Genomic DNA, 15,216 nt, shown 5'->3' with positions numbered 1-15,216 from the left:
GCATTTTCAAATTGATTGTGATTTTTCATCTCTGTTGGTCAATTGTGCAAGCTTGTGTGATATAGGTTGGTAGATTTGATGTGAAATGCTCATATGGTATTGAATAATCATGAAATTTGGCATGCTTGTAATAGACACATTGTTTGACATCCCTGTTTTGGTCTTATCCATTTCTTTTTTGTTTTCATTGAGTTATGAATTTTTGAAGTAGAAGCATGTGTTGATGTTGTGATTTGGAGCATATAATTGTGTCTGTTTTTGTTGATTTTCATTGACATGGTTCTATTTGCCCAATTAAGCTGAAATTTGGTGTGCCATACCTGGATTAGGTCCTGTTTAGGTGTAATTTATTTGAGAATTTTTGAAGTTGTTTTGATGTGGATTTGAATGCAATAGTTCTGTTTGCACGTTTGATGCTTCATTTGAATTAGTTTGGATTGTTTTGTGCATAACATGAGCATGATGAATGATATAAACATGAGGCTAATTGTGTTGGCTTTTGTTTGACATTAATTTGACTTTGGTTGGTGAATACCTTGCTGTTTAGGAATTTTTCTTGCCTTTGGACCCTAGGCTTAGCCTAGTGGTCTTGTTGCTAATATTTGCTTGATTTTTCAGGATCAAAAGCATAATGCACATGGAGAATGAATCAAGTTAAATGCAATTGATGTTGTTTGATGTTTGTACACTAACATAACATTGTTTTGTAGGTTGTGAAGTTTGGGATTAAGCTTTGAGCTTGCTTTGTTGTGCATTGATCTGTATAGATTAATTGGTTGATACTTGCTGTTTAGTTTTGTCTGTCTGAATACTAACTGTGTTTGACTGTTTCCAGGTACTTTTAGTTGCTCAGTTCCTTGTGAACTTTTGCTTTGCTTTGCTTAAGCAACTTGCATTGAGGTAGGTCCTCTTGACTTCATGTAGTCTGGAGACCCGGCTGTTACCGGGTCGGGCAAATAAATGTCTGAAGTCCTCCTTAAGAGGCGATGATTGTGATTGTTTAATTTTGTGCCCAAGCAGGTGAAAGTCCTTTAAATAAGGCAATTGGTGGAAGGTAGGGATAAGCAATCTATCCCCCACTATTCAGTTGAGTCTTCTCCTTGCTCCCATTACATGGTTGTAGCATTGAGATCCAAGCCCAAGATCCTGTGCAGTGCACATTGTGTCAGAGTCTCTGAGTATAGAAGGGTTCCCCCATTCTGGACCCATGCTCATTTGTCAGAAGCTCTCCCTGGTTAGGGATAAGAGCTGTGAGGTCTGATCCTCACTTCACCTCTCATCTGCTTCACCTTAGCCTCGTAATGGCAAGGTTAAGAGCAAACCCAACCCGTACAGACGACTCGCTTCGGCAGTCAAACCTATTGTGTGAGCCACTTGTTTGGTTATAGTGCGTGCTGTGTGGATATCTGGTTGAGATGCTTGTTCTCATTTGATGTATGCTTGAATTATTTTGTATGCTTGTGTGTTGGCTTCTTTCCTGGTTAGGATAGGCTTGCTTATGCAAGTAGGATAGAAAACCGAACTTAGGGTAAACGATGCATGACAACACTAGGCTCGAGTCCAGCTCCCTAGTAGTGTGTCTTTCCCCGGTTTCTGGTTAGCAATTCAGTCCCTTTCAGGGGAACTACATCGCCCTGATCCTTGTTCCAGACAAGGTATGTAGGCAGGTGGTCGTGCGAGACCACTCCGGGCAACCTTTTTGTTTTTTTGCGTGTGTTTGCATGTTATCTGATTATGTATGTTTTGGTTCGGATGCCGATGTAAGCCCAGTGATTGGCTGTCGGGCTCCACGTTTGCCGTTTTGTGCGTGTTTTGGTTCGGATGCTGACGTAATTCCATCCAGTGGTTGTCGGGCTCCCTGTTTGCCACTCTTGCTTGTTTGTATGTTTTGTGTTGTTTGGCGTGCGTAAGCCGAACTACAGTGGCTCTGATTCTTGTTCCAGACAAGATATGTAGGCATAAGGTGCGATACCTTATCGAGCCCGTTTCTCCTAACCCCACCTGCGTTCCCCTGTGTGTGTGTGTGATGTTTTAGCAACCTTTTCTGTTCTTAGAACGTGGATCCCGTCGAGTACGACGGACGTGAGGGGTGCTAATACCTTCCCCTTGCGTAACCGACTCCCTTACCCTTTCTCTCTGGTCGCGAGACCATGTTCTTTCCAGGTTTCTCTGAGCGTTTCCTTTCCCTATCTTGGGATAAATAACGCGCAGTGGCGGCTCTGTGTGTTGTATTTTTATTTGAGTCTCGCCGGTTGATTTTCGCGGATGCGACACTATTCTATTCTATTAGTTAAGTTAATAACCACATGTCACTATTGGATTTATAGCCACATTTAGACACACTTTTATTTTGTTCTTCTAATTGATTGCGTTAGTTTTATCATTATAAGAAAACTACAAAGTTATAATAAACATTTTATAAAAAAAAATATTAGATTTTATTTTTTCTTAATTTTCATTAGAGTTAATCTTGATTTCTTTATTTTTCATGGTCTTCAATTCACAATTTCATGGTAGCTTGCTTGATTTCTCTTTGATGAATTATAATTTGACCCATAATCTCTTGCATGTTCCCTTAGATTTTATTTCAATTAATTTATTTGATTAATTAATTAAATTAGAAAATATTAGGACTTGTACCACACATGTTCCCTTAGGTCAATCCCAATTCTATTCTTTAAAACCCTATAAATATGTAACCATCAAGACATGACACCACTAAACTTCCTCGTATTCTTTGTAACCTCATCATTTTCTTCCAATCATCTCCCCTAACTTATCCAACAAAAAACAAAAATCTTTTTTTCTCAAATAAATTCAAAACACCTAACAACCATGACGTGACTTGTGTGTCACGAGCCTTAAGAAGTGGAGAAGGAATAAAAGGGAGTATTCATATCCTTGTTCGGAATATCTTTAGATATGAGACGCATGACCTAATTGTTCAAAGTATTCACCTCCACTCATAGACTTTAGTGAAATTCAAATCAAAATAACTTTCAACCTCCACCCTCAGACCAACAATTCAACCATCAACAATAAAAACACCATTCTCTTTGGACTCAACATAACACCTCTTGGTTTTGACACCCATACTTTCTTTGAGGTTAACCACCATTTCTTAGTTAAAATACATCTATTTAGGTTAATAATCATCCTTTGGTTAAAATACCCATCTCTGGATCATACACACTTGAGGTTAATCACCATCTCATGGTTAAAACACCTCTCTTTGGGTTAATCATCATCTTTTGGTTAAAACATCCATACTCTTGTATGTTTGCCTTATTAATCCACTAGTATAGGCAAATCCTCTTTGTAAGTCTTGATCCCCGAGTCTAGGTAAACTCCTACAACACTGCATTGGTTTAGACACCATAACTTGGTTTAGACACCTCATGCACGGTTAATCATCATCTCTTGGTTAAAACACCTATCATTCATGGTTAATCACTGTTTCATGGTTCAATAACCTCATTCTTGGTTTAGACATCTCATTCATGGTAAATCATCATTTCTTGGTTAAAATACCACATTCTTGGTTTAGGCATCACACTCCTGATTCAGACACCATTGTATGGGTTCAAACAACACATTCACAAACCTTTCTAATTCTTTAACCAAACAACAATCTCTTTCATAAAAGAACTGTTATAATATGTTCCTTAGTAGTCAGACAGCTTAGAGCATCCAAACTAGGATCAAATCAGTTAACATCAAAACACTTCTAGGATATGATTATAACACCGTTCCCTAAAATCAACCAACAAATACTCATTTTCTACCCCACGAACTTCCGAGCTCTGATGTTTTTATTGCACCATGAGAATACGTAGGTACAAGGTTTCGAAATCTTGGCGTGCACATTAATTAAAAATTTATTTTTTCCCTTAATTAAAATCAATCGCAAGTAACATTTAGATAATAACACTCATTCGTGCAAAGAACAATCAAAACGGTTCTCATTGAGTACAACGGATGTGAGAGGTGCTCATATCTTCCCCCTACATAACCGACTTTCTTATCCTTTCTCTTCCCTTTGGGTTTTATTGATATTTTCCCTTTCTCTTAGAATAAATAAAATTCAGTTGTGACTATGTTGTATTTCGAGCGTGTGAGATGCTCTGGTATTTTTTGCGGCGCGACAGATGCGTGTGCAAGATCATGTAATATTGTTGACTATTGGATTTGGAGAGATAAATTTTTGAACTCATAATGATGTTCAATTTCAAAAATATGTATATCAAGTAAAGTAGATACAATATGAACTTCACCTATGTGAATTTCGAGATGGTGTCGTCTCAAAAGTGATAATTGGAGTTTCTCTCATGATAAATTCACGAAACAGGAAAAGCACATGGTAGTAAATAGTGCTAGTAAATAGTGCTAGGCAAGAGATGTCTAAAAAGAATCATTAAAGAATGCGTGTAACGTAAATATTACACAAGATAAAAGGTTGCAACACTTAATAAATAGTATTACTGAAAACATGTGTTTCATTAAGGGTCACAACCTTGCGAAACAACAATATTTGACCTATAAATTGATCATTCTGATTTAAAAAAAAAAACACATAATAAAAGTAATATTATTCACTACAAATTTTAGATTTTATCTTCCTTACATACGAATTTTCATCAGTCTTGTGCAAATTTAAAATAAACTAATCGTGAATATTCCTGCATGCGGACTCTAAGACAATTTAAGAGTGATTAAAATATTATTAAAAAAGTGATTATATTCATGATTTCAGTCCTGATCCTTTTAAAAGACAATCAATTTCCAACACATTTATCATCATAGAATGGAAACATAGACATTCTAATTTAATAGTAAACAACCATCCACAACGATAACAATAAATACCATCATTGCATAATCAATTATTCTTATATTCTAAATTTCTCATAAAATGAGAGTTTCAAGTGGGAGGAGAATGAAATTTGCTTTCCTCCACTTATCCATTGAGTGTTAAATACCTCCGACAAAGTACACATTCATTCATTAATAATATCACTCCATTCAAGTAAAGAGAGAGCATATATCATATTATTAATCATCAATGGAGTATATAACAGTGCACATCATAAAAACAATTGTGATAATTATTGTAGAAACATGAAAGCATTACATTTTAGATCGGGTAGGAAATGCAGTGGTATCAAAGACTTTAAGGAAAAATCGAGTTCTTGGAATAGAGAGTTTTGATTGCAATATGGTACCAATTGTAGCAATGAGTTTACTCTTCACTTCTTTATTTATGCCACCCATTGATATTATTTCAGCATAAGCAGCTGGTTCTTTGTTACCTTCAAATGATATTGGCACTGATGACTTCAATAGCACCATCACAAACTGCACAATTATCATATTATTATCACAATACAGATTTATTAAAAAAATTCACAATATGATCTCTTGAAAATTTATATTTATTTTACACCACTTTAAAATTATGTAAAATAAAAAGAATTTGTCACTTTTTTAGTTTTTTTTTATAATAGTCATTATTCTTGTTATTTACCCAAAAGAAAACCATATGTTAAAAGATATTATTGTTGAAAAATCTTTATTACTTGTTATTATGTTAACTTTTTTTTTGGATTTGTATAGGAAAAATAAATAGTCAATAAAACTCAAACATGGGTATTGGAAAGTTTTGAATTTAAATATGCGTTAAAATCGTCCGATTTTTATTAATTAAATTAAAACTTGAGGATATTAAGATATTGTTTTTATCATAAATAAAAAATAAAATAAAAAGTTAAGAATAAATGATAAAATTGGATTAAAAAAATTTGTTACGAAATATACATAGGATAATTCAGTCTCTTAATCAAGTCTGCGCAAGACTGGTGAAGAACTTGAGTGCAAGAAAGTGTGTCTGGAATATTGAAGAAGATGTACAATTTTTAAGTTAATGATTTTCGAATTCAGCGCCTCTACGTCTTCGGACCCGGTCCGAGAGTTGGTGTCGCCGGTGGTAAGGGGTTGTTCGGATGTGACAAGTGACGTAATGCTTGAGACCACCGCATATGTCCATGGGACACCTTATCCTCTTTGACTCCTTTAGTGAGTTTAATGTTTCAAGGTTTTTATAAATGCTTTTAAAGTTAGTTCAACTTTTTATGTGAGACTATTTGCAATATATTTAATTTCATTAATTCAATTGTTCATTTTTGTTATATTGGAACACACTCATGATCATGATGATTATTGTTCATATTTTTCAATAATTAACTGATTATTTTAAAATAAAAGTGGAATTGTTTTTTTTCTTTCAAATCATACTTGCATGCATATGAATTATGTGACATGAATGGAGAGAAAATCATGGCCCTACTTCAAAATTATATAACTTTAGTAGCTTTATAGTTAATTTTAATTTTTAAGTGAAATATTGTGAATTCGAATTTATGTTAATGTAATTAAGAAATATAATTAAGAAATTCTATAGGCATGAACTCAACTACACTAGATTTTCAAACTATTTGTCCTTTTTTAAGATTGGAGAATTTAATTTGTTCTTTACATTGTCATAAATTCTTTAAAATAACCATGACAATGATTCCAACATTATTTATCAACTTTTTTCCAAACATTAATTTATTTCAAATTTGTTTTCCAAAGAATGCTCTAATTAAAAACCATTTTGTCGATTTTAAAATAGTTTATCTAATCGATAATTTTACAAAAGACTACGAGGGATATAAATAATATTCATTAGGTATTTTGTCCCCGTCATATAAACAAGTTTTGAAAATCTCTATAATTTTTTTTTGAATTCACCCCTGTCACATAAAGATTCTCATATTTTGTGTTAGTGTGTGAGACATTTTTCGTGAGGAGAGAAAGAGAGAATAAGAAAATAAATGTATTATTCAATTATAAAGTGTTTATTTATATACATCTAAGTGACTTGACTACTAAGTAAAATAACAAACTAAGTAACAAACCCTAAACCCTAATTAACTTTGAACTTTGGTCACATAACTCAACTTGGATTATATCTAATATCTCAACATACCCCCTTATAATCAAAGTTGTCGAAACACACTAATCATTGTCGGTCTGAACTATTCCTAATTTCTTTCTCAACGTTAGGAACCTGTCGATCTTCAATCCTTTGGTGAAAATATCGGCCAATTGTGCTTTACTTGAGCAATGTCTTACTTCAAGTTCACCTTGTTTCACCTTCTCCCTTAAGAAGTGAAATCTAGTTTCTATGTGCTTACTTCTTCCATGCAAAAGTGGATTCTTTGTAAGGTTTATGGTTGGCTTTTGTTGATCTGCAGTACCAGAGGTTTCTTCACTTCGACCTCAATCTCTTCCAGCACAAATCTGATCCAAATTTCTTAACATGCAACATATTGTCCTACTATATATTCAGCCTCACACGATGACAATGTCACCACAAGTTGCTTTCTCGAGCACCATGAGATTGAGGCACCAAATACTTGAAAGAAATATCCAGTAGCGCTTCTTTGATCTTCCTTATCTCCACACCAATCAGCATCTGAATAACAAGTAACCATAACTTCTTTGCTTTCAGAGTCTCATCGAAATAAAATTCCATAATTTGTCGATCTTTTTAAGTATCTCAGAATGTGTGACACCCTTAGTTCACTCATATATTTGCTCACTAATCTGACTGAGAAACATATATCAGGTCGACGGTTGCACACATATCTCAGAGATCCGACAATTTATTTGACCAAAGTTGTATCGACTTTGTCTTCCTCTCCATGCTTCTCCGACTTCAAATTTGGTTTTATAGGCGAAGATGTAGGAGTCGAATCATCCATCCTGAATCTCTTGAGTATCTCCTTGACATATTTTATTTGATGTAGCATCATACCTTGCTTCCACATTCAAAATTCCATGCCTTGAGTATCTCCTTTCCCAGATCTGACATTTCAAATTCCTTCTTCATCAACTTTTTGAACTTTAACAAGTTCTTCAAGCTATTTCTAGTTACTAGCAAGTCATAGACATATAAGCATATGATTGTTATATCTTGTTCCACAACCTGAACATAGATACCATACTCCTATTTGCATTTAACGAATCCCAATTCGACCAAGTATGAGTCAATCTTCTTGTTCCATGCCTAGGTTCCTGCTTGAGACCATAGAGCGCTTTGTGCACTTGCATACTTTCCTTGCTTCCTCCTGAATCACAAACCCAAGAGGTTGTGTGATATACACCTCTTCATCTAAAGGTCCATTCAAAAATTCCGATTTCACATCTAAGTGAAATGTCGACCAACCTTGCTTACATGCCAAGGCTACCACTAGTCAAACAGCTCCAATCTTACGATATGTACAAAGACTTCAGAGTAGTCGAGTCTTGCTCGTTGAAGAAATCCTTGAGCTACCAATATGTCCTTATGTCTTGCTATCGACCCATCAACATTGTACTTCAACTTGAACACCCATTTCACTTTGATAGCTTTTGTATGTGTTGGAAATTCGACCAACTCCTATATGTTATTTCTTTCGATTGCTTGTAACTCTTAGATTTCCACTTCATATTCTTTAAAGTCTCGTTATAGTTGATTGGTTCAGCACCTGCAAGTAAACCAAAATGAACTAGTTCTCCATTTGTTGTGACTTTATCATGACCAACCACTTCATAGTCTTGAAGTCTTGTTGAACGATCTTTAGTTCTTTGAGGTCTCTGACTTGTGCTAGCCATAACTTCTCCGACTTCGACTATGTCGGGTATGTCAACAACAACTTCGACTTCAACTTGAATATTGACAACATCTTCGACTGTGACATCAATACTTGCTTCGTCGAAACCATAGCTCATCAATGGCTTCTCAGTTGTGTTACTAGAATTCCAATCCCAAGCAGAATTTTCATCAATCACAATATCTCGACTAATCATAATCTTCTGATTGATTGGATTGAACAACCTGTATGCTCCAGTCTTATGATATCCTACCAGAATCATAGGTTCACTCTTGTCATCAAGTTTCCTTCTTCTTGCATCAGGAACATGCTTGTAACACATATAGCCAAACACCTTTAGATGACTCATTGATGGTCGTTTACCACTCCACGCTTCTTCAGGAACCTTGTTCTTCACCTTCTTGGTAGAAAACCTATTCAATATATAAACAGCAGTCGAAACAACTTCACCCCATAAGGATTTTGGAAAATTGTTCTGCTTCAGCATGCATCTCGCTATGTCCAATATGATCATGTTTTTTCTTTCTGATATTCCATTATGTTGAGGAGTATAAGGAGCAGTTACCTCATGATATCCTACCAGAATCATATGTTCACTCTTGTCATTAAGCTTCCTTCTTCTTGCATCAGGAATATGCTTGTAACACATAGATCCAAACACCTTTAGAGGACTTGTTGATGGTCATCTACCACTTCACGCTTCTTCAGGAACCTTGTTCTTCAGCTTCTTGGTAGGGCACACGTTCAGTATATAAACAATAGTCAAAACAGTTTCACCCCATAAGGATTTTGGAAAATTCTTCTGCTTCAACATGCATCTCGTTATGTCCAATATGGTAATGTTTCTTATTTATGTTATTCCATTATGTTGAAGAGTATAAGGAGTAGTTACCTCATGATCAATACCATGTTCTATACACAATGCTTCAAATATCTTGGATGTGTATTCGTCACCTCCATCTGTTCGCAGAACATTGATCTTCCTTTCACAATGGTTTTTGAAAAGTATCTTGAATCTCTTAAAGATTTCAAATAATTCATCCTTTCTCTTTATCACATAGATCCATAACTTTTTACTAAACACACCGACAAACGAAACAAAAGACATGTTTTCATCAATGGTATGCTCCTCAAAAGGACCACATACGTATGAATGTACAACTTCGAGTATGCAGGAATATCTCATTTGCATAGCCGAAACAAAATACTTCTTAGATTGCTTTCTGACTAGACAACCTTCATAGAGTTTGTCGGGCATCTCAAGACTTGGTATACCAACTACCATATATTGAGTGATTAGTTGATTGAGAGACCTAAAGTGCAGATGGCCAAACCTCAGATGCCACAACCAACTATTTTTGTGGTCGACAATTGTTTTCAAACATTGTACCTGAGTTGAACTGATCATGGTCTTAAATGTTCTATTCTTCGACAAAGTAGATTTCAAGACCAAATTATTCTGGATGTCGAAAAGTTCTAAGGCTCCATCTTTCATAACCACTGAGAACCCCTTTTCGACTAGTTGTCCAACACTTAGCAGATTACACTTCATTCCAGGGACATAGAGTACATCTTTGATCAAGGCTTTCGCTCTATTACTTCTTTGAATAACTATGTTTCTAGTACCTTCAGCTTGCAACGAGCTATTATCAGCAAGCTTGACCTGCTCTTCTTTGAATCATCGAAATCTACTAACCATGCTTTTCGACCAGTCATGTGATTCGAGTAACTTGAGTCGAGGAACTAGATCTTGGATTCGACATGGTCATTTACAACTACAGCCATAACCACTATATCATCAGAATCTTGGATATATCTCCTTCATAATTTCCTTTTATCAATCCCTTGTCTTTTATGAACCAATAATACTTGGCCAAATGATACCATTTTTCACAGTTATAACAATGCACACCTTTTTTCTCTTCTTTGTCTTTCTGATAGGAATTTCCTTCTCCTCTTTTCGAGGATTCAAAAGCTCTATCATCCACCTTATTCTTGTGAGAATTTGACCAAGACTTCTTGTCCTGAGTCTTATTGATTTTGCCTTTGAACTTGTTGGAATCGCCATTCTTCTTCCATGACTGAGCTTGTAGTGCTTGTATCAAGTTTTGAACTTCTTTCCTTTCGACAACCCTAATCTCATGCGCCTCCAACGAACCAACCAAATCTTCTAATTTTAGGGTTTCAATATTGTTGGATTCTTGAATAGTTACGATAACTTGATTAAAGTGAGAGGTCAACGTACACAGTACCTTCTCAACTATCACCTTATCAGTTAGAGTTTCACCATAACCCTTCATGAGATGGACGAGTTTCTGCATCTTTAACACATAGCCTACAATCTTTTTGTCTTCTCCCATCGACAATAATTCGCAGTCATCACAAAGTTTGCAACTTGACAACCTTGACTTTATCGCCTCCTTCATAGTACTTGACAAGAATATCCCATGCCTCCTTCGTCGATTAAGCATGAGCAATTTTATCGAAATTAGCCGCATCAATCGTTGATTGGATGTAAAATAATGCCTTGCAATCCTTCTTCTTGGCATCCTTGTGACCGTTTCTCTGTGCGTCGGTTGCATCTTCACCAATCACAGGAACACCATTAGTAAGCATTTATAGGGTTTCATGAAAGCCTAATAGAGATTGCATATGTTTTATCCATCGAAGTCAATTCTTATCGTCAAGAGTTGGAAAGGAGTTTGGTAAATTTCCATTACCGTTCATTATTAGTGCGTGAGACACTTTTAGTGAGGAGAGAAAGAGAGAGAATAAGGAAACGGGTTGTATTATTGAATTGAATTACAAAGTGCCTATTTATATACACCTAAGTGACTTGACTACTAAGTAAAATAACAAACTAAGTAACAAACCCTAAATCCTAATTAGCTTTGGGTTTGGGCCACACAACTCAACTTGAATTATATCTAATATCTCAATATTTTGTCCCCTCAAAAAATTTAATCATAAAAAACAATGACATAGCAAAGGGTTTTTCAAAGATCTCAAATTTGACAAGGTCAAAATACGTATAAATCCTTAAAAAGTACATAATATTTAATACATTATTTAAGAGTAATTTTTTTGTGGGGGCAAAACAGGGGATCTTCATATGCCAGGGGCGAATTCAAATTTTTCTTACATATGATTTTTCAAAACTCACCTATATGGCAGAGGACAAAAATACCTATTAATCCTTAATTAAATTAAGCAATTAAAAAATATAATTAATAGTCTATGGAAAATTTAAAAAATTAGTCATCTTGTGACAATTTCTTCTAAACAAATCAACTATTTTACAATGAAAGTATTATTGTTAAAAAAATCAATTTTATATGTAAAAAGGAACATAATAAAAAGTGTAATATTCAATGGGTAATAATTTTTAAATTACAGTAATTTCTCTATTAAATAAAAATTACTCTTTTTAAAATTTTGGTATTGACTAGATCACCAAATTATTTAACAAAAGTGACATATAAGAAATTCTTTAATTTTGATTTATAAGAACAAAAGGGATATACTAATACGTACATAGAAAATTAAACTAATGAGTATATCTTATAAAGTCATGGAAAAGAGTGGACGTAAGAAGATTAAGAAGATATATTTAATTTATTAATAGTTTAAATAGTTATTTGGTTCCTGCAAATTGACGTTTTTTAATTTGATCTCTGAATCTTTTTTTTGTTTGGAATAATCCCTTAATATTAAAGTTTTTTGGGTTTTTTCCTTAAAATCTGTAGGAAAATCTGCGGATTTTCCTTTGAAATTTTCTGCGTATTTAAAATCTGCAGATTTTCTACCGATTTTCGTTCGAATTTTTCTGCGGATTTTTATTTCAGGTACTAAAACCAAAATGATTTTAACATTCAAGGACTATTTCTAAAAAAATAAGATTCAGGAACCAAATTGAAAAACACGTCAATTTGCAGGGACCAAATAATTATTTATGTCTTTATTAATAATTAATTTGATTTTATGTTTGATAGGTTATCCATGAAAACGATCTAATTATTACAATGTGTGATAGATTCATATCAAATTGATTAATAGGGTATCTACTTAATTTTCATTCATTCAAAGAAGACATATGTTAGAGTGTCTAGAAATATTTAGTAGAAAATATTAGGAAGTTTCCAAGTAGTGTGAAGACACAGGGTGAAGACTCGAACAATTTTCTTATTACAATAAGATTGAATCAAGATTCAACTTTATATCTTTATGCTTTTCACTTTAATTTTGAATGTATTTACAAAGAGCATTCAAGAATTAACACCAAAATATATGTTTTTTTTCCAGGTGATATAATCATATTTAGAGAGTCAAAAGAGGAATTAAATAGGAGGTTGATGACAAACCTTAAGAGCATGTGATTTTTGATATGCACAATTATGAGTTGAAAGTCTCACATTGCTTGAAAAAATGGAGGTTAATCGCTTTATAAATGAGAGGATACATATACCCAATTGCTTAAGGTTTTGAGTGAATATGTGGTGTCTCCCTCATTTGTTTGGACGAATATTTGACCTGATATGTATGTTTCCCCTTATGATGACTCATTAGTGGTATTAGAGCTAATGATTAGAGTAAGAGACTAACTCTTTGTATTAAAAGTCTTCCTGCCATGATGATGGTCAGACAACGTATCTTGTCGAAGTACCCATGATGTGGTAAGAGTGTCAATGATAGCACAACTATTATGGATGAAAAAGCTTTTATTTGAGCGGGAGCACAATGGATGGACTTACATTTAAGGGGGAGATTGTTCTGCACAAATGTGAATTGAAAGTCACACATTGGTTGGAAAAATGGAGGTTGAGCACTTTATAAGTGTGAGGACCCATATACCCAATACCTTAGGCTTTGTTTCGGAATTTGGAAGGGAGGGGAATGAAGAGTTTCGAAAAACTGTTTTTTTTAAATAAAGAGAAATCTTTAATGCTTTTTTTTATAAAAAAATTGTTTAAAATAATAAAATAGTGTTTATCATTTACATATTTTTAATTTTTGGAATACTATAACAACATAAATTATGTTTGAACAATTTTTCTAAGCCCTTCAAAAATCTCTAAACCCCTTCTCCAATATAATTTTTTAGGTTCCCAAATTAGAGGAGTTTTGGTTTATGAATAAATCCCCCTAAACCCTCTCCACCTAAATCCTTCTATTCTTTTCACTCAACCCTTCTTCGTTTTTTTCAAACCCAATCTTCCCTTTCTCTCCAAACTCTCAAACAAAGCCTTAAAATTTTTGGTGAATATATTGTGTCTCTCTCACTTGTTTGGATGAGTCTTTGATCTAATGTGGATGTTTTCTTTAATGATGACCCAATTTTCACCTTGGTAGAAACAATGTGGTTTTTGAGAGTGTGCAAGACGGATTACCACACATGACCCAAAATTTATCATGAATAACCATAGATAAATAGGACCTCCAAAAATAGTGCCTCTAATTATTTTTTATGGTTGGATTTTGATTAATCTACTCATGATCTCCAAAAATTTAAGACAACTATGGATAGAAGAAAGACAAAATATATAAAATATATATTTTTAGAGGTGATAGCTAGAAATCATATCATCCACAAACTACATAATTTAACTATCTTGGTTCCATAGTATAAAATAATAGAGAAAAAGAAGATATAAATCATCAAATTCAAACAAAGTGGTTGAAATAAAGGAGAGTCACATGTGTTTTATTTTATGTGATATAAAAGTACCGTTCAAATAAAAATAAAAAATTTATCATACAATTATCAGACCACCAATATTATATGAAATAAAGTGTTCAACGGTAAAGAATCAAGATGAAAATAAACTAATTATATCACAGATAAAGATACTATATTTGATAAGTGATTAGACTATACAATTACAAATTATAATTAGAAATGACAATATTATATAACACTTCTCCAAATCAAAACTTCCAATATTATTATGCGGGGGTGGGTCGAGTTTCACAAAAATAATATTTATAACTAAAGTTGTAAAAAAGGAGTTGGTCCAAATAGTTCGGCTGGTCAAATATAATTTGACCTTTTATATTAAAGACTAAATTTAGTGAGATTTTTTAATTCGGTCAATATATATTAGGGGTAGTTCATATGAACCGCGAATAACTCGCTAGTTAAAATTTTGTTAAAAGTACTAATATTAATATTGTTTTACTTAAAAATATTTGTATGTTAAATATTATATAATTAAACTAATATGTTACATAACCAATGTGAAACCAAACAGGTTTGTTTTTCGTGGTACCATGATTAAATAATCACCCTAATGTAAGACAAGACATCAATTTTCTACTCAACATACAGATGAACCTTCAAAACCTCGTGTCTCCAAAGTCGGAATAGTTGCATCATATCATAATTACTTGAATCAAAACTAAATTACTTGAATCAAAACTTAGAAGAATCAAATCAACAACATGAATCGTTCTATTAAAACCAACCGACCAAAAAATTGAACCTCATAATTATATTAAAAGCTTTGCATGAAAAACACAGAAA

The 15,216-nt window shown here is 33.6% G+C and overlaps 1 protein-coding gene across 1 annotated transcript in view; it reads right to left on the bottom strand.

The window, feature by feature from the left end:
• The window catches only part of LOC127123856 (tRNase Z TRZ3, mitochondrial), a 43,625-nt gene extending 34,280 nt beyond the window's left edge, over positions 1–9,345 (bottom strand). Inside the window, exons 1-3 of the mRNA XM_051054035.1 lie at positions 8,481–9,345; positions 7,859–7,977; positions 5,223–5,355 (exon numbers count right to left, since the gene is read on the bottom strand). Coding sequence (XP_050909992.1) covers positions 5,223–5,355; positions 7,859–7,977; positions 8,481–9,345 — 1,117 coding nt within the window. The remainder of the gene's footprint in view (positions 1–5,222; positions 5,356–7,858; positions 7,978–8,480) is intronic.
• Positions 9,346–15,216: the final 5,871 nt, after the last annotated feature.

Source organism: Lathyrus oleraceus, chromosome 2, assembly GCF_024323335.1.
Source record: "Lathyrus oleraceus cultivar Zhongwan6 chromosome 2, CAAS_Psat_ZW6_1.0, whole genome shotgun sequence".
In the NCBI taxonomy this organism is placed as follows: Eukaryota; Viridiplantae; Streptophyta; class Magnoliopsida; order Fabales; family Fabaceae; genus Lathyrus; species Lathyrus oleraceus.
This window is presented reverse-complemented; position numbering and strand designations above follow the sequence as displayed.